Raw genomic sequence first — 19,931 nt, 5'->3', positions numbered from 1 at the left:
AACATTTTAACGTTTCATTGGCATTCGAGTACTTTCGTAAGAATTAAAAAGACGATAAAAATTCATGAATCCTATCGTTTGATCGACCATAGTTACGGGCAGAGAATCAGAAGATCGTAGAGACTTTCACTTTCCGAAACAGTTCTCCGTTAGGTTTTACGCAAGATTCGTTACGATCGATTCGCTAGACTCGTTGACGGGAATAGTCACGTTGATACGGTCCAACGAGACGATAGTCCATCGACTGGAACAACCTTTGACACTTAAATTGACAAATACGGTTTGCTCGGGGACATATATTACTCGATTTCTGCTGTTCCACTCAAACACCCGCGAGAACCGTAAATTGCTTGTGAGAAGGATTTATCACTGTTCGAAACTAGTCTAATGTCTCGATCTATAGATCGAGTAGACGCGAAAATGAAAGACGCTTTCGTATCGTTGCTTCCTTTCCGAAGGAATTCCCAGCTCGATGTTTATTCGAGACCTCGCGGACCGTAGCATTCGTCGATCAATGGCAATTGTCTATAATAAATCGTCTCTCGCGTATTTAGCTCAGTTAATATACGATGATATTTGTTTTAAGATTCGAGGAACAGTTTCGAGCAGCGTAATAAATCCAAAATGTCGGAATACGAAATCACGATTGATTTCTGTTTTTATCGCTTATCCATGGTTCTGCGATGCAATTTTTAGGATTTGACTGTCACCGATGACACGGTTCTCGAGGATCACAACGAGGACCCTAGTTTAGTACAAATGCGGCTGATTGGCGATGGAGGTGAGTCGACGAATAATATTCGCTACAAATAATCGCACGGTGTCGAATCTTTCCGATAGACGGATAAACCAACTTTTCACTATCGTTCTTCTTTTTAACGAAATAAACTTGTTACGTTTTAATGCAATAGAACGTAATTCTTTAAGAAGTGGCTGTAAGAGATAAATGTCTTTTCTTTTCTTTTTTTTTTTCTTCTTTTTACGAAGCGAATATTACTTTTTTAGAAGAGAGAAAAAAAAAGAGATAGAACATCGTGTCAATTTTAGCTCGTTCCTTTTTCTGCAGTCGTCGAGAGCATCATGAGAGGCGAGGTCGTCGGCATGACACCGAGGAGGTCGAGGTCATCGACTGCTCTGACGCACGCGCTTGTTGTGGTGAGTGAAATTCAATTCCGTTCTATTATTAAATCGCTATGTAGTTTACGATAATATAAACGGCAAGAGCAATGTGTCATACCACATTTTCCATTTTTCTCCTTTCTCTTTCGAATTTATTTATTAAGTCGAAACATCAGCATTGATATACATTATCGTCGTTGTTCTTTCGTAACGCAGTTGTACAAAGTATTCGATAATTGTACATAGGAGAAGCAACGCTTTTTTGTACAGTTTCTTCTTTTTTTCTTATTGTTAACACGATCGTTGCTTTCGAATCGACACGTGCTCTTAGTTCATTTGTACGACACCACCTTCAAAGTGGGACTACAAATCAATTATTTTTATGATATTTTACGATAACTCGTATATTTAAAGTTTTACAATTGCATGGCAATTATTTTTTAGCGTACAGCGCTGTAGAGAAATGAGTTCCCACTTTGAAGCAGATGGTATAGAAAGATTTTCAAAGACAACATGAGAAACGGACCCACTCCGGTCACTCGTTACCTGATTAGTATCGTTATCTTGATTAATACCTGCTCAAGATCGTGACGTGTTCGCAAGTGGCCCCGATCAGGGGACTGATCGTTTCGAGTCACGAATTGAACAGCGCGATAACCTCCTCGAAGTAAACATGTAACTTCTGCAAAGATAGCTCCCCTCTGGTCGATCGACATGACTCAAATAAATTTTCTTCCGACGATAGAGCGGCGACTTGTGTCTCCAAAGAAAACACGTTTCTTCGGCTCACGAACATTCGTTTCGTTTAAATTCATTCTCCCAATTATTTGCCAAAAAAAAAAAAAAAAAAAAAAAAAAATACACGAAACAAAGTTGGCACATAGAAAAGAACAAAAATCGTTCGACGAGTAAACAAGCTTGTCGCGTATTGGCTCGAAAATTCTTTCGTCCTTGAATACCACTTTCGCATCTACGAGATAATGAGCAATGTAACTTCCAACCTATCGTACCGCGTGTTATCACCTTATCGCTCGTTACCGTGACATCGTTACCGTGAGATTTCTTCATTTTTCCACCGTCATTGAATATATGTATATCGACCAGTGGCAGATAAGACGCGAATCGTGGCAAACCGCAAGGTTTGAAAAGATATAATAGTACCGCTATATACCGCGGAAATGCGGGTGTTCGCGAAAGTATTCGAATACCTGTAGAAGCAGTTTATGAATATATTAGCTGTCCTGCGTGAAACATTTTGAAACAACGTTCGATATTTAGACAATTTGGAAGAAACCTGAAAGTGCATGTACGCAGAAGTTACAAGATGTTTGTTTGAACAGCGCAAAACGTACATCGTTGTATACGTTCGTGTTCCTATGAACACGGGCGAAGTGTTTCAATTTCGAATACCTTTGTGGGTCGTTATATAGGTAAAGGAAGGAAGGAAGAAAAAATAGACAAGAAAAGCGGAAAATATTTGGCGAAAGCACGTGATTCTGTGTGCGAACCGACTGCTTCCCTTTAATGCGGGAAATCAATAAAGTCGTGTTTGCGGCACCCTCGAGCTTTCAGGAATCGGGAATAGAGTCCGTTGCTACCTTGGCGGCCGACTTCCGTTCGTCGTGAACGTGGTTGCCCCACCTTCTTCGTGTTCTCTTCGCTCGATTTCCTGGCGAGACGGCAATCGAACATACCAGACGGTCCCTTCGAAGGGACAATCTCCGTCACCGTGCATTCTCGATTCACCCCTCCTGTTCCCCTTTTTTTTTCAACCACGCTGTTCGTCTTCGACGAACTTCATTTCGTTAAACGGTGTATCACGACAGTTTTAGAATCTGAAAACAGCTATACCGATTATGAGTTATTTATCGCGAATACATTTACACCTATGAATAGAGTCTTAAAGATAGAGTCATACTGAATATCAAGAGTTATTAATATACGGAATAGTTATAGCGGTCTTAAATAATTTCATGACCTCAATAAAGCACGTTTGCAATGAATATCTATATAAGTAACCTCTATATATAATTTCGACAACATAATCGGAATATTGTTTCGGTGTTAATCAAGTTTCGAAATCTTTTTATATAACCTGTATATTCGGAACAGACCTCTATAAATGTCCTCTCGTAAACCAATCTTACATCCAATAGAGTAGTTTCTTGGCAAAATCGATCGTCTCTTTTCCCGATGAATGTTACTGGTAAATTAAGAATTCGTCGAAATCTTCGAAGCAACCTAATCACATCGGTAATTGAACGAGAAACTAGATCGACCGAAGCTGAAAACGGTAGGTCCGTAAACGGCAATCAGAAGTCGCTTTTCAGAGTTTCAGAGTGTCTCAATCGCGGTAAAGTCGAAGCGTTAACCCTGGTTGCTCGGCGCGACGACTTTCCACGATCCGGAATTTTCTATCGTTAGCGAGTAATTCTGTGAAAGTTTCGAATTCGATGTCACCGGAGTTGCCAGCGTCTATAGAAAGAGATATTCCATCTTTGAAATTTCTTCCTACGTCGCGAGAGAAAAACTTCTTACGGAGAACTCCGAATTCTCTGTATCCATCGACCTAACAATCTCGTTAATGCGAGAGGAATCTGCCCCTCTCCTCTCCTTCGATCCCTCCTTTGCCAATTGCCTGTTCCATAAATCATTTCTGCGAAATCTATTCCAGCTCCGCGATTATATCAACCGTTTGCCCCGACCCGCATGAAATTACTTCTAAAATCTAACCCGCAAGAATTATTTATTGTACTTTCATTCGCGACGTTCCACATGCTAATCTATTTCAGCTTTATCATAGATGGTATTTTACAAGTGGAAAGTTAGCAATAAACTTTCTTGTATAACAGTTGTTAATGTTTCCATTCCACTGTACGGTGGTAATTGAACTAAGTGACACGTAATATTCAAATAGAATCTATGAAACGTTTCATGTTAATTTCGCTTAACGAAGGAATTTCGCGAATACAGAAGTAATATTAATTATAACGCGAATGAAATAATGTAGATATCGTGCGTTCCACGTGAATTCTCACTGACTTCTATTTTATCAAATTGTCGGATCCGTAGATCAGAAAAAATGCGCTAATCTTTAATGGATCGCGCTTCGACTCTCGTGATATATCAGCCAATTCTGATAACAAAGATTATCAATTTAAAAGACAAAATGATTAACAAGCAGAATATTACGAAGGAAAAATTATCAAAAAAAAAAACAAGCTCCAGTTGTATTTTCCTCGTGTTTTCGAATTTCTTTGAAACTCGTATACGTAGTTTCTGAGAAGATCGCGACGTAACAGTTTCTGCGGTCCCGTTGTGAGACTGGAATCCGTCGAGTGTAGAAGCTGGTTCGAAGGCTGCGTGCAAAGTTGGCGGAATTCGTGACTCGCAGGATACTTTGGGTCGACAGCCCTAAGTCAGGAAGTTCCGAGCTGGCTTATACGAGTTCGAAAACTCGCCGAAAGGGATTAAGCCAGCGACTGCTTGCTCGTAATGGAACTTGCTCTCCAGTTTCGAGACGCTTCTTGGAAATAGCCATTAGAGCCACTTTAAAGATTGCACTGTGAACGAACTCTTGCCTTTCGAACGTTCCACGGGAATTCCTCCTTTTTTGCCCGGCTTATACGAACACTTTGCTCCGCGAAACGTTCATTCATATTTCGTCGTATCGCTTCGTGGAAACTGCGAGATAAAGTGGAGACTTTATAAAAAGGATTATCCGCGGGACGAAGAAATCGTCGACCGATCGATTCGACGAATTTTTACGGGAAAACTTGACTGTACTTTCCACCTGTGGAAAATTCGAACGACAAAAACATCTTCTATGAGATATTTTTAAAACACTGACGTATTATCTTCCATTTAATCGCTCGTTTATCTTTGATAACGATTAAAAATCAGAGATAAAAGCGTAATTACGATTAGTCATAAACCATTCTATCAATTCTAATTTCTGAAAGAACAATCGGATAATTAATTTTGACTTATCCATACTGATTAGATTATCCAAAAATGAATCGATCAAGTCGAAGAACCAAAGAGAATAAATCAACAGCTTTTTATTCCTCGTTGAAATGTCCGTGATTGAAATTCGTCTAAGAAGGTTTATATTTTGTTCTTTTTCATCGACGCGTAACGGTGCAATCTCCCCTCGCACTTTCGTCTTCCGTTTCCCGATCCGCTATGGGATCTCCCAACAATATCGAGTCCCGCGAAGGAATTCGGTCTACACCAACTCACGCGTTCCTATACGTGAGAAAGGGGATGGGGGAGATTGGTAGTTCCCCCACGGCATCCCGTTCCTCGTGTTTCTCATTAAATCCACGAACAGCTTCTTTAAAAGGGGTCTTGGAGTCGTCAATTAAATGCCTTCTTCGCTAGCGAGGGGAAACTCTTGCCGAAAGCCCTACGAGTCACCGACTTTACCTGCTCCTCTATCGAGTATAAGATATAAATTATGTATAGGGTGTAAAGACAAAAGAGACTGGATCGAGGAGAATAGAAGATAAGTAAGGTGAGACGAAGACGACTTTCATTTCGAGTTCGTTAGCTCGGCTAACGATTCGACGCGGGCCAATATTTTTTCCTCCACTCATGCGAAAAGCATCGATTCGCCGGCAGCTCAATTAACAATCCAAACGAATGCCAACACCAAACCAGACATCGCAACGGCCGAAACTCGAAATACCCTCGGTGGACAGACCGATTCATCCGAATGTAAATATCGGGCAAACACCCTAGCGAGAGAGAGCAAGGGGGTTGGCCGGCGGCCAATCTCCCTCCTCCGAACTTTGCTCAAGTTCACCTGGTATGTTGGACTCGTAAACTTCCTCTTGTTTCCACCTTGCTTTTTCACCCTTCTTTTTCCTTTCTCCGCCCCCGTCTTCAGAAGCTCTTCTACCATTTTCATCGGCCTCGTCTCATCTTTATACCTGGCTGGGGTATCTAGCCGCTTTAAAGAGTCGTTCAGCCAATAGGGGTGGTTGGCCGAGTCTGCACCGGCGGCTCAAAGAAAACGACCGAGCCTCGTGGCACGTGGGAGGACAGAGGTGGAGGGGTTGGTCGGCGAGGTGGAGCGAGACCGACGCCCCTGGGGGTCGAAGTGGGATACCGATGGAAAGAAGAGAGACGGTCGAGCGGTTGCTGGATCCGAATGAAACGGAAGGGGATGAGCATCAAGGGAGGGGAGAATGCAGGCCTAGGGGTTAGAGTGGCAGAAAGAGAAACGCGCAGAGTGGCAAGGGTCGCGAGAGTATGGAGAGAACGGGCTGGAAGTCGGGCTCTGAAGCTGCGAACCCAGAATGGGAATCGGCACTCGAGAATGGCAAAAGGGGGTGCGTAGCGTGGAAAGTAGGTGGGGCACGGTATGGCTGGCTGGATGGGGTTGGGGCGGCGGTCGGTAGCTGTATTGATTCTCAGGCAGGTCAGGCTGGTGGGGGTCCACGATGGTGGGGGTGGCTGGTGGTTGGCGCGAAACACATCCCTGCCGCCCGGCCAGAGCTAACGCAAAACATCAGCCTACAAATTGGTGAATTTCGTTCCCCGACTGTCTGGAATTCCGACAACTTTGCGCCCTTTCTAGGCTTAAACCACGCCACGACGCGGCGTCCTCTGGCTCGCGTTCCTCGAAATTCGGCCGCCTTCTCTCGGTCGACCGAGCAAATTCCTCTTTCACTCTTGTTTTATTCTGTTTACGTTCGAACGTTGGGAGATTCAGAGATACACTTACGTAATCGTATTCGATCAGACATCGACGAAATACGCGAACGAAGCAGTGTAGGGGTTATGAATCGTTAACGAGCCTGTCCGGATACCAGCCAGCTTTCCCATTTATTCCGTATCGACGGAAATACTTCCGCTTAGCAATAGCGCGTTACCGGCGAGAGCGGATTCGGTGGTGGATCGTGTATCGATTCGTCCGATCCGAGGACGAAACGGCCGACATTTTTAAACGAGTCAGTGGATTATCGTTTCCAAGCGAAATCGAATATGTGCATATGTCGCGCTCCTCTCGTCCTGGAATTCCTCGATTCGATCAAACGCTCCACGTCGCTTCGCTTCTTTTGTGCGCGACTCAATTTCGCGGTAATTAAATTTGCATCGGAAGTTTCATGAAAGTTTAATCGCCAGGGTCCTGGGCGAAAAGTCGACTGACCTCTGCAAAGATCGAATTATTACGCTGACGAAAAAAAAAGAGAAAACGAGAAAAAAAAAAGAAGAAGAGGAAATAGAGAAAAGGAGAAATGGAATTCGTTAAATTTGCCGATGTAGAAGCGAAAAAAAGAGGCATCGGTCGGAAATGCTCGTTAGAAAATAGCACGTAAATTAATTGCGATACCGCATTCGACCGCACTTTCTCTCTCCCTTGCTCTCTACCACGGGTACGCGTTCGCGAACAAATTATTCAGCTTGAAGTATTTCAGAGAATTTCGTTTCCGCGCCCCGTGAATTATCCAACGATTATATTTACGTTCCCGAAAGCTTATCATTTTTCACGCGACCCTAATGAACAGTTTTCCATTAAACGAAATGGCGTCTTTGATTCGACGCGAATAAATAGATCTCTGGAATTTCGGTCATAAATCGTCACTGGATATTTTACTCGAACGAAATCCTTATACTATATTGCACGACTGATCGGTACGGAAACGGCGTTCCTCCCCTTCCGGTAAGAGTTATTTGCAAAGAGCGGAGGCCGGTATCGTAGGGCTTAGGATCATTTATTCCGCAGCATCTCGCGATAGATGGAGTTGACCCTGGCAATTTCTCCTTGAATCTCTCGTGGCGGAGGGTTGTTTGTGGCCCCTCCCTCGCGCCGACTCTCTCAATATTGTTAACGCGCAGAGGGTTCAATCGCACGTGCACGTTCCACATCGATGTGCCTCGTACAGCAGCCTAGGCTCGCTGTGTGGGTAACGTGCACTCATACACAGGCAAGTACGTAGGTAGCATTGGCTGGCGCCAGAAGGCCTTCATCGCCCGTTCCACCTGTTTGTGCTGGAGTTTTCCCCGCTTAGAAACTTTCAGTTCCCAACAACAAAGTTCCCGGCTGGCCGAACTACTCCCGAATGACGTGCCGGATCGATACTTTGTAAGCCTCATAAATAAAGCCGCCACGCTCCGTGACTTGTTCGCCCTACCTTCCGCGTTTCATCGTCTATGCATAGCGGTCTATCCTCGTGCACGGCCGATCGTTCAACGCGTCGTTTTATTTATACACTTGGAACCCGAAGTTTTATCAATCGAATGGAATCGAGTCCACCGACAGAGAAAGAGGGAATGAGAGAGAAAGAGAGAGAGAGGGAGAGAGAGAGAGAGTATAAGACGTATATACATACATTTGAAATGCAGAATTCGAGCCAAAGAAATTTAGATACTCGGAATGATCGAGGATTTGGCGAAAAGAGCAGGACACACGCTCCTGAACCCTATCGATTGCCAATAAATTCCGCGTAGCCGTAACCAGCAAAGCGTAAAGGTAGCCATTTCGTTCACGGTTGGCCAAGTCACAATGGGTTTCCGCGTACAATCTCGGCTTCTGTTCACGTACACGGTATAGTGAAATTAGCGGAGATACTCTCACACAGCATAGACCCGACACGAGACGCACTCGTTGGAGCCCGACCGATGCGAACTTGCTCTAGATACCGCCGATCCGTGAGATCGCGCCGAGCCAAGCACAAAAGATTCCCCTGGCTTTTCTCTCTTTCCTTGTGGCGTCGTTTCTCGAGCGAGGAACGCGCCAGGGCTCGATAAATCTTCCGACCAATTCGATTGCGAGCGAGGCATTATGCAAACGATCGTGACGATGCGTTTCCTCGCTACGGGAAATTGTACTGTCAAATGGTTTGCTGTTCGATCCAAAGTTTCATGACATAACGATCGCTCTGCTTTATGCCGAGGTAATTCGAGTCTCTAAAAGCTGATACATACGCTTGAAATTCATTTACCGAACGTCTCTCGTAAAGCCAGAAATCGGAGAGACTGTACTTGGTTATAGGAGGCTGAAACTGGGCTGGTGGAAAGAGAAAGCTATAATAGAAGATAGGAGACCGAGAAAAGAGGAAGAGGAAAAGGCCGAGAGTTTATCGGGTATGCATCAACGAGCCACGTTCGCAATATTATCGTCGGTCGCGTGACGCTCCCGGTTTTCGAAGGCGGCTGCTCGTTGCCTAGGGTCTCGAGATGGGGGTCGTAGCAACGGAACGGAATGGAACGGAACGGGATGGAACGGATAAGGGAGAGAAGGGTGGCGAGGGAGGAGGTAGTAGGATCGGAAGGTTGGACCGGGAGAGTGAAACGGCAAAGAGGGGAAAGAGGGGAAAGGTGGTCCGGCAAGGAAAGCAAGGGAACGCGAGGAGGGAGTGGCGGCGGATCGGGTGATCGGGCGTCGGTGTGTCGTAGGCCGGGAGCGGAGACAGTGAGCGGGAGCGGGCGTCGGAGCCGTGGGCAGAAACGCGTAGTGGGGGAGAGAGGATTCCACGAAGCTCGCGGAGCACCAGTAGACGGCAGCACTGCGGGCCGCGCGTATCGCAGTTCGTGTCTGATCGTCTGCGCGCTTTTGTCTCTACACTTGTCGACTTGCCGTCGTCGTCTCGAGGGTGAACGTGCCCCCACCCTCGCGGCTTATCCCACCCCAAAGATTTTCTATTATTGCCGTCGTGTCGTATCGGCGCGTACGGGTAGTGACGCTTTCGTGCCGGCGCTTTATCCGTTGGTTCCGTGCTTTTTCCCTGGTTCCCGACTATGATTCAGCCGGAAATAGGAAGTGTTTGTTAATTGCTGATTCGGAAACACGAGGAGGGTGCGCAATAAACCACAGGAGAAAACCGATCGAGAGAATTGCATCCAGGAATAGATTGATAATTAGATAGAGATAGATAGATAGATAGATAGAGAGAGAGAGAGAGAGAGAGAGAGAGAGAGAAAGAAAGGAAAGGAAGGAAGAGGTGATACTGCGAAAGACCGTCGGAGCCCTCTGGTTCGGGAAGAAGATCAACGATTGACGCGGTGTCGCGATTCGCGATCGCCTTGCCGTGAAGTTTGCTACGGGTCCTTGGCACGCGAACGTCGTGTCTAGAGTCGGCTGAAAATTCCACCGGCTCTCGGTTCGTTGGACGAATGATGGGCGGGGGCTGAAGTTTATCGGAGACGAGGATTTTGTTTGATCATCCCGGTTTAACTTGACTGCCGGCCGCTCTTCCCTTGTCGAGTTTGACACAGTTGTGTTGTTTGAAGCGCGTCTACGAGACAAGAACCAGCCATATTTGACGCGGATGCTCTCACGTTATTCTCTGGAATTCAAAGTTATTCGGCTCGTGTTCGAAAACGGTGGTGTGTAATGTATATGTGCTTTCGAATCGCGATAAATCCGTTCGCGGAGACGCGCGTGAAAGAAATTGTGATTTACGCGATAGATGCGAGTTGCGAGTGAAATGCGCCTCGAATTGGCAACATTCCCAGACGCAGTGCTCCCTAACGATGCCGCCGCGTTTCTAACCGACTACGATACGCCGTCCGAACGTTTTAAACGGAATTTACCAATTATTTCGAGCTCGATCTTCCGAGCATCCCAGAGCTAAACGCGTCGCGCGGAATCGTCAAATATTTCGAGAATATTTCGATCCTCTCTCGCGAAGTATCACAGTGTCGTCGCATCGCAGCCAAACGGATTGAGAGATCCTATCGATATGTGAGGCTCGTAACCAGAATCGATTCGATCGATGTCGACAAGTAGCCGCTTCGAAGGCCGAGTGAACCGAGGGAATGATCGTCACAGTGAAGATACACGTCGCATTTTGAGCGTGCAGGATTTTAACGTTTAGAATCGTGATACAGCCGGTGGTGTATATATACGTATATATGTATATAGATATATATGTATATGTATATGCACGTATACGATACATGTATATCGGTTTCTCGTGGCGCGTGACGCGCGATTTTTAATTCTAACCCCGGCGCTCGATGAATGATTGTGTGCTGTGTCAAGTAAAGTGAAAGTCAAACGCAACGGACGGCCATTTTTCATGGATAAACGTGCAGCACGGTGACCGGCTCGAACTGGTTTCAATTCCACGGCTCCAGCGCCACGAGACGTAAGTGTTCCATCGCTAAAGATCCACTCTGATTGCCACCTCCGCCTTTAATGGCGGAGTTAATACGATTTCCTTATCAACCCGCGAAGAAAATAGAACGTGATTCAGTGATTCTACAGCATTATGCGTGTTAGCCCAACAGTCGGAGCGTTTCACGCAAACCTTCCATTTTTCATCTTCGAAATTTCCATTATAGCTGTACGCGTTATAGTACGTTTGCCGTAACTATAAATCGAGTTTCGTCGCGATAAACTTCGTTGTATCAGGAATATCAAAAGGTAGTTTGCAGCGTTCGATTCCATACACGTCGCGGATATTAAACAACGTAAATTCGTAATTTGTCGCTCGTGCGTTTCCTTCAAAGCAGAGTGTAGATGGTCACCAGTTCGAATTTACAGCTTTGTGCCTCGAATTCTCCGGAAACTGCTGTTCTCGTTAAATCGCGTCCGATCTCAATCGCTTTGAATTTTAATCCCCTGTATCTATTTGTTTTAACGCCATTAAATTTAGGAGGATAAACAACGACGCGGACGTTCAATTTTTCAGAAGGCACCGAAAATATACGCGAGAAATAATAAAGGTCCTTGACTCTCGGCGAATTCGATTATTGCTCCCTACGTTTTTTCGTCCAATTCTTCTTTTATTTGCGCGTACACGCGTAACGTGATTAACGTGTCCGGTAAGTGACAGAACGCAAAGCTCAACCAGGAGAGAGCAAATCGTTAGCTATCGAAACTTCCTTTCGTTTATATGGCGAGGAAATACTCTTAGAAGAAAGTATAGGCACTTTTCTCGTAACTTTCGAAAGGAACGACTTTGAAATTCTGTCGACTGTGTACTTGAGATACGGCAGACACTTAGCGTGCCTTTGGATAATGTATGCGAACTTATAAGCTGGTAAAACTCATGGAAACCGATGTCGTTCAAGAACGACGTTTTCGCATCGATTCGAACAGAATTGCGCAAATGCTTGTTGACTAATCCTTTTGCAAGCCCTATTTACGATAATTATTCGAAGTGAGGTTATCTTTTATCAGGTTGAATTAACACGTCCACTGGGTACGAGGCGAATTCTTTTCGGTTATGTTTACAGCGCCAACTTCAGAGTGCACTATTAGAAATCAGAAAATTTGATAATAAACGGACAAGTACTGTAAAATTATTTGTTAACGTGCAGCATTGTAGCTTGTGAAAGTTAATTAACCGAACGGGTGCAAAGATATAAAACGGATAGTAGTTGGTGAAAGGAATGAAAAAATGTCCGATATGACACACATGTACCTACATAAAAGTCCTAATCAAAATGTCCTAACCACAAACCTGACACGAAAGAGATTCGGCGACAAAGAGGCTCTAATTGAAAGGAGATATACAGAGCGAAATAGGATCGATCTGAGGGAAAAATTCGAGAGCCCTTTCCCTTATTCACGCGTGTAGAAACTTTTGAACGATGGTGTACGCGAGATCCTTTATGTACGCGTGTAGAAAAGAGAGTGAAACAGAGCGAGCAAAGAGGAGCGCGGATACGGCAAGAGAAGGAAGAAAAGCAAGAGACGGTGGCAGGAGGGAAAAGGGTGGGTGTATGGGTGGACGAGCGAGCCTGCAGAGAAAGAGAGACGAATGGAAGGGAAAATGAATTCTCGTTGGCAGTCAGATAACCCGGTACGATCGATCGGAATATCTGCCGGTCCGTTGGCGTTACACACACCGCTTACATAGAAACGCGCTTATATATAGAACATCGGCCATGTGCCGAGAGACGAGCGCCGCGCGCATACGTAGATACTCGTACATATGTACGAATGTCTACATAAACGCGTCTGCGACTCTTTGCGAACGACGGGAACGCGTGTACTATGCATGAATGCGTATACAGGGTGGCTCGATTTAACCGCGCTACCACTTTTCAAAGAACCGCCGTGAAACGTAACTTTTTCGCCAGCACTTGCTGAATTAGCTTTTTTCTTCTCTCCTCTTCTCATTCTTTTTCTCTTTTTTTTCTATGTGTGTTTTTTATACTGTTCAGCTCGTATTTTTCAAGAGTCCCGGGCCAACGACGAGGAAACAAGCTTCTAGATTTTAAATTGCAGATCATAAAAATAGATAATCAACCCACCATATTTTGTAGAAGGAAAAACAACCGTGGCTCTAACTTGGATATTACGACGATCGATATTTCTGAAATATTCAATGAAATATGTTTAGCCGCAAGATCAAATAGGAAGGGAATTTTGTTTAAGTAGAATCGATCGTCGGTATTTTAAGGTTGAATATTGCTTTCCCGTAAAACGCAAAAATATCACTTCTTCATATTTTTCTTTCATGGTCGTCGTGTAAGTTGGTTATAGATTCTTATCAAAAGGAGCAACAGAGGTATAAAATATTTATCAATAGATTCGTTCAAAATTTAGTTGTGAGCGCAATCTTTCGAAAAGGCAAAAAGATTACTGTTTCATCGGTAGGTAGCGTGTAACTTTATTATTTATTATTATTTCAGCGAAAAATCCTGAATTAACGATCGTTTCCAACTTGCGAATCGAAGATGACTCCTGTTTTGTCGTCTCTCGAAATCACTCCGCTTTGCTACGAATAGCAACGTTCAGTCATATTTAATCGGCCGCTATTGCATATCTGACAGTCGTATTCCCAGATTCCTCTTTCAGACATCGGCTGCCCGACAATTATTCATAAGCGTAAAATTTGTCTCTGAGGGTAAATTTATGAGAAGTTAGACTATCCGCCAAGTCAGAGGTCAATCGATCGACTAAATGGCTGAACGAATAGATCGAAGCAGAGGGGAAATATCCGAGGAATTAGCGAGCAAATATTCGCACGTTGCTCGTTCGTCTGGAAACTTTGAGCGAACCAAATTTCTCAACGTTCCAATCGAGCAAGGCTCGGATAGCGGTGTGCTAATGGACGTGAATACGCGGCTGTTATCAGTCGTTGTCACTTATCACTCGTCAAGGTACGCGAATCGAACAGACGGATCCCTCCTGACTGTCAATACCTCGCCGAGATACTTGACTTGTATGTGAGTCAAGTATGCGCATAGATAAAACGAGTCACGTCGACCGTATCTCTCTTACGGCGGTTGCTGTCGCATGTCAAAGTCGCGTAAACGATACGCCCTGTTACGTGAATTCGTTCACGATCGCATAATGCTTTCTTCAATGGTGACTGTCTTTCATATTCCGTATCTACCACCGTTTTAGATTGGTTCGATGTCTTTGGTACCTTCCAGTGAACCGGCCAGCTATCTCGCAGAAAGGCGAAACATAGACAGTAGTAAGAGAACACATTTTTGGTGAATCGTGCGCAACGGTAACGAAGAAAAGTGCGAGGAAAAGATGAAAAAAGGCGAGGAAATTGATCGAGATTTCTGGATAGGATAAAATGGCGAATATACCGCGAACGAAGGGGGGTCGACAGCATGGGTGGACCAGTTTACAGGCAGGAAAGAGCAACCGGTATCCAGAGAACCGGTTGGCCACGATAGTAGGCGGTAAAAATCGGTAAACAAGCGAGCTGGCTAGCTTTATCGCGCCACCCTTCGTGTCTGCATACGTTATCGATCAAAAGTTTGGCTATAGTCTTGGTGTATCGTGAAACGATGCAAAACTGAAATACGAACGTTGGATCGTTCTCCGAGTTTGAGTTTTCGTAGAAATTCATGAACAAAATGAAAGATGTTCGGTGTAGATCGTAAAAGTCTTTTCTCGCAAATTCAACTCTTACGTTATCGAAGCTATTCGTTAGTAGGGTCGATATTCTCGGCTGGCTACGCCAATGCATATTTGCGCGCTGATCTTTTCCAGTTACATAGGTAACCACTTAAGCAGCGCCAGACTGTTCCCGTGCACACGCGCACATACGTACGTCCGATCATCGCACACACAGCTTCGACTTTCCGTGTCGCCATTAATTAGATTAGCATATGCCGGAAAAAGGTGCTATCCGCTTATATCCGCCTGCGGCAACGATATCACTAGCAACAGCGGAGGTTGCTCGGTGCGTTAATGGCATTATGGGATCATCCGTGAGGCGACCGTAACGCTCTGCCCAGACTGCATATCCTTCGACCACTACACGACCCTGTTACAGTAATTGCGCGATGTTCCTACCATACGTTTATCGTTATCGGATATCTAAACGTGTCCACGAACGCTCTTCACCGTCTTTTAAATTTTGTAGACGATCGCTTTTACGAGAAATTTCAACGCCAAGCTTCTACGTATCATGGAAATTTATTTATCGGAAGAAAACTTTCGGTTATTCGCTGCTATCCGAATACGGTTACTTGTATTTTCACTATCATCGTGATAACAGGTAAATCGTAATTAAACACTCGAGCGTCCCATGCTAAAGGCTACGTATAAATCATGCTCCTAGTCCAGTGATACAGACTCTGATGGATATTCGTCGGCTTCGTCGGTGGAATCGATTAGGTTGCTCGCGTGCGAGTAACGAGCGAGTCGATACGATCTTCGGTGGGCGTATTTCTAACGAGTCTCGCCGCGACGAAACATTAATAATTCGGTCGTGCGAGATTCCTCGGTCGGCCCACTTATTCCGCATTCCTGGTGCGGATATCGAAGGAAGCCGAAGCTACGCCACTGGCGCTGCAACAGCGACACAAAGCCCGGAGCGACGGCGCAAACTATTTATTTCATGAGCTTCCCCCGTGTAGACGACCGCCTCCCCTTTTAATGCTTGCCTGTGTGTACACGAGTTGTAGATCAGCCGGCCGTGGCTACATAAGGGGAAGCGGTCGGTATGTGAGGAAGGTACATACATACACACGAGACTACATAAGGGCCACATAATGTGCGTGGCCATGTGCATCCGGCGGAATGCGACGGCCTAGGTGAAATGCCTGGTCCCGTGCCAGAGACTTTAACCTCGATTCACAATAAAACAGGCTGGAGTCTTCTTTTCTGGCACTCAGACTAGAGGAGGTCGCGACCTGTCCTCTCACTTTTTCAACCGCGTTACCAGAGGGACCGAGTTGCGCCAGAAAAAAGGATTATAAGGCACGTCCTTTCTGGTACTCGCGAATATTTTTTTACCCGTTTGTCGTGTGTTTGCGAGCATGTTGCTGAAATATACAGTTGGTCGTAAAAGCGTTCAAACACGTTGCATATTTAGATTTACGTTTTACTGGAAATTGTGAAACAGCATAATCGATGTTAGCGAGATGGTCGAATGATGGTGAAATTGGGAAACTGGTGAATTTCGCGGAACTACGAATGCTCTTCGAACGTTTAAACTCGTATCAGATCGATGGATAACTTCCGATGGAATCCGACAGAATGCACGTCGTTCGAAACTCCGCTTAGTTTATTCGCTGTTCAGAGCGTCTTATCGGGAGTATCTCTTCGGAGGCAATTCCCCATCACCTTTTCGTATATTCATGACCGATACTGGCTTTTAATTTCTCTCGAGGCGTCTCCACCACTCTTGCAGCTTGTTCCTCAAGAATATTCACCGACCGATAATCCAGCCGCATATCCTTTCCACGCTCGTAAATTCGCCTACGTCTCGCCTTCTTTCGTGTTTCCTTCTTCGCGCAGCGTACCCGGTGGCCCCTTTACACCGCCATTGTATAGCGTGACCCAAACAAACGAGACTTCTATAAATTCACGAATCTTTACCATTGTTTGGCGAAAATAATACCAAGGTTCACGCTACGCGAGCGTCGAGATTTTATTTGAAATAATTACAATGACTTTCGAGTAGTTTGATATTCCGGTGCTGTACAGGGTGCCCCGAACAATCCAAATTTCTTCTATAAATATTCACGTTTGTTCGACGAAAATTAGTCTGCGTACGTTTATGCGAGTTCATATTTTCGTGAATACTGTAGATAGACGTTTGTTTTACAGATTAAACAATATTTCTTATCATTTATAATAAGTAATAAATATCGCACTTTGAAAATTTCGTAACTATTTGAACCATTTTATAATACTGTCCATCTGTAAATTTCCCGTAAACGCGTAAAAGTCTATGGTGTTTTAATAATAAAATTAACACTGTGCACCTATTTGCATTCTACCCGGATCACCCAGTATACGGAACGGCGTGGCGGCGTTTATCTCTAGTGCCGTCCACGCTGTCGCGTTTATCTACGGTAATAAATGCGCCAGTTGAACAAAGACGCGGACCGCCTGCACCCCGTTTATTCGCAACCCTGTCCAAGTTAGCCTTCGAGTGCCGTCGCGTGACTTTACGAGTGACAACAAAGGGGCCAGACTGACGTTACTATCATACATCCGTAGGGAAATACAGACGTAGTAAAGAAGTCAAGTGTTCTCGAACCGTACTTTCGTTTTTAGCGTTATTTTAGAAACTGCCTGGCAAAAGCAAATCTATTTCGCTTGTATTTCAGCCGCGACCTGGAAGAAGACCCCGAGGACGTCCAGGAAACGCCGCACAACTGCAAACTACTCCTAGGATACAGAGCCCAATCTCGCAGCATCTGGAAAAAGGTAAGAACGCTAATTACATTGTCGTATACGCAGGTGTAGCTCTAATTATCTATCTGCATCTGCGTTAGTTGTTACAAGTACAGTGAAATCTCCATATTCGCGAACATAGATCACGTAGCCTATATATCTACGGCAGAATTTAATTCATCAATCGGTGAAAAATACTGATGAAAATATCCGATGATAAAATAGTTTCTCGTTAGAAGAATCATTTGCTACCGGCGATGCTGGCTTTTCTGCAGCGCTCATATAATTTTCAGAATTGAGAATTCTCGATTGGAAGCTTTCCGTTCAATTTTTCAGAACCACGGCTTAAATCGGTGAAACTAATTCTGAACTTGGGGTAGGTAAAACCGCGAATACGGAGGTTTTACTGTATACCGAATTCGATGCAAGGCGCCCCAAATTAATTACAATTTGCACAATTTTTCTATACTATCGCCCAAGCTGTCAACCCTTTCATATTTATATTAAAAAAGTGTCTAACTTCCTCGTTGGACTCGAGTCGCCATATAAAAATTCCAACGTGATGTACCACGCAATAACTCAGCTTTGGCGACCGGAGAAAAGGCAAATATTTCATCGCCAGGCAAATATTTCATCTGCGAACAATCAGTACGAGAGGAGAATAATAGAGCAAAACCTCGTTCTAACGCGTGGGCTATATCTATCCTACGGTTGATGAAGGGAGGTCGGATAGGGTCGTACTTAATAGGGCACGACCGAGCGAGCCACTCAAAGGTCGGACAAGAAGGTTTCCGACGATAGGATCGAGCATTGGGCTCATTGATTAAACCAGTGTGAGAAAAGGAGAAAAAGAGAGAGAGAGAGAGAGAGAAAGAGAGAGGCGAACCCATGTGGAATTAGGGCCGCCTTAAAGTGCATCGTCTCTCTAGGGACAGAGACTGCGCTGTAGAGGACAGGGTATAGAAAAAGAGCAGACTGTGAAAGGGAAAGAAGAAGTTAAGGGCGGAGCGGAAGAAGAGGGGTAAAAAAGAAAGCTTGGGTGGGAAGGATGGAAAAGATATCTGGGTAGGCAGGGAGGCGCGCCAAGGGGAATAAATGATTCGAAGAACCAAGAAGAACCGGTCCACAAACAAAAGACTCGTTGCCTGGTCTGGTTGAATCTCTTCTGGTTTTAAGGGGCGGGGGGAGATGGAAAGAATCGTAGCTCGTACGAGGGATTTCACGCAGGAAGGAAGTGCTGACTCTGAAGCGAAAGAGGGTGCTGATGTTGATGGAACTGCGGGATTTTCAAGCTTTGTCCGAAAACGAACACTCAACGTCAGAGCTATCGGATTGGTCGCAACGATGTAACGACGATTGTAATTTTTCGTAGAAATTTTACCATAGCTTTTCGATAGCGTAGCTTTTTTTTCAGGATTCCAATGATTTTTTAAATAAAATTCCTGCATGAGAATGGAACATCAATCGGGTAATTATTGAAATGAAATCGAGAAATTGGCAGAAAGTAGAGTTGAAATCAATCTGGTTGCCCGTATATTCTGACTCTGGCAAATTAATTTTATCTGCCCGGAGAAATCCAATCACGCATCGAATCATTTCAATTTCTAAATATCTGACTAATTTTAGACGTTGCCAATGAATTAAACCCGATTTATGCTTAAATACCGGAGTATTTACTTTCGAATTCTCGGTCGTTCGGCGAACGCCTGAATAATTGAGACGCTGCCCCGTATTGGAAATGTCAAATTTTAACGAGCAAGTCACATTCGCGGAGAGAAATTTCAGCTATAATCCGATTTTCTACGTTGCATTGCGCTTCAATTACGGAGCCGGCATATTCATCGGCGACAGTTGGTTCTCCGCAATGGCATTTGCTCTAGGAAATTAACGAAAGACCGCGTGATTCGACAGAGAGAAACTATTCTTGGCATGCTTTGGCAAGCCTGCCATTCGCAAATTTTATTTCCAGACCCGTTCTCGTCCGATAGTTCCTTAATTGACAAAATTATTTCATTAATTCGCCAATTATCGCACGCCAAAATCATATCGGCCATTGGCCACTCGAGGCGATTCGGCAATCAGTTTTACTCTAGTCGATTAATTCGCTGCTATTCTGCGCGTGGTCGTTAAGTTTCTTTGCTAAAAATATAAAAGATACACAATACGCGTTATATCAACGATATGGAGCGTGATTTTCGCTAATTCGCTGTTTCCATCAAGAAGCTATGATTCTTCTCGTAGCTTCAGTAGCTTG

General features: G+C 44.6%; 1 protein-coding gene across 4 annotated transcripts in view; it reads left to right on the top strand.

Moving 5' to 3' along the window:
• The window catches only part of Kdm3 (Lysine demethylase 3), a 233,893-nt gene that overhangs the window by 51,853 nt on the left and 162,109 nt on the right, over positions 1–19,931 (top strand). For all 4 annotated transcript variants that reach the window (XM_033342522.2, XM_033342493.2, XM_033342515.2 and 1 more), the window contains exons 5-7: positions 697–781; positions 1,067–1,155; positions 17,611–17,710. In XM_033342522.2, coding sequence (XP_033198413.2) covers positions 697–781; positions 1,067–1,155; positions 17,611–17,710 — 274 coding nt within the window. The remainder of the gene's footprint in view (positions 1–696; positions 782–1,066; positions 1,156–17,610; positions 17,711–19,931) is intronic.

Source organism: Bombus vancouverensis, chromosome 13 (assembly GCF_051014615.1).
Source record: "Bombus vancouverensis nearcticus chromosome 13, iyBomVanc1_principal, whole genome shotgun sequence".
Taxonomy (NCBI): Eukaryota; Metazoa; Arthropoda; class Insecta; order Hymenoptera; family Apidae; genus Bombus; species Bombus vancouverensis.
The sequence above is the reverse complement of the archived record's forward strand: the minus strand, read 5'-3'. Positions and strand labels throughout refer to the sequence as shown.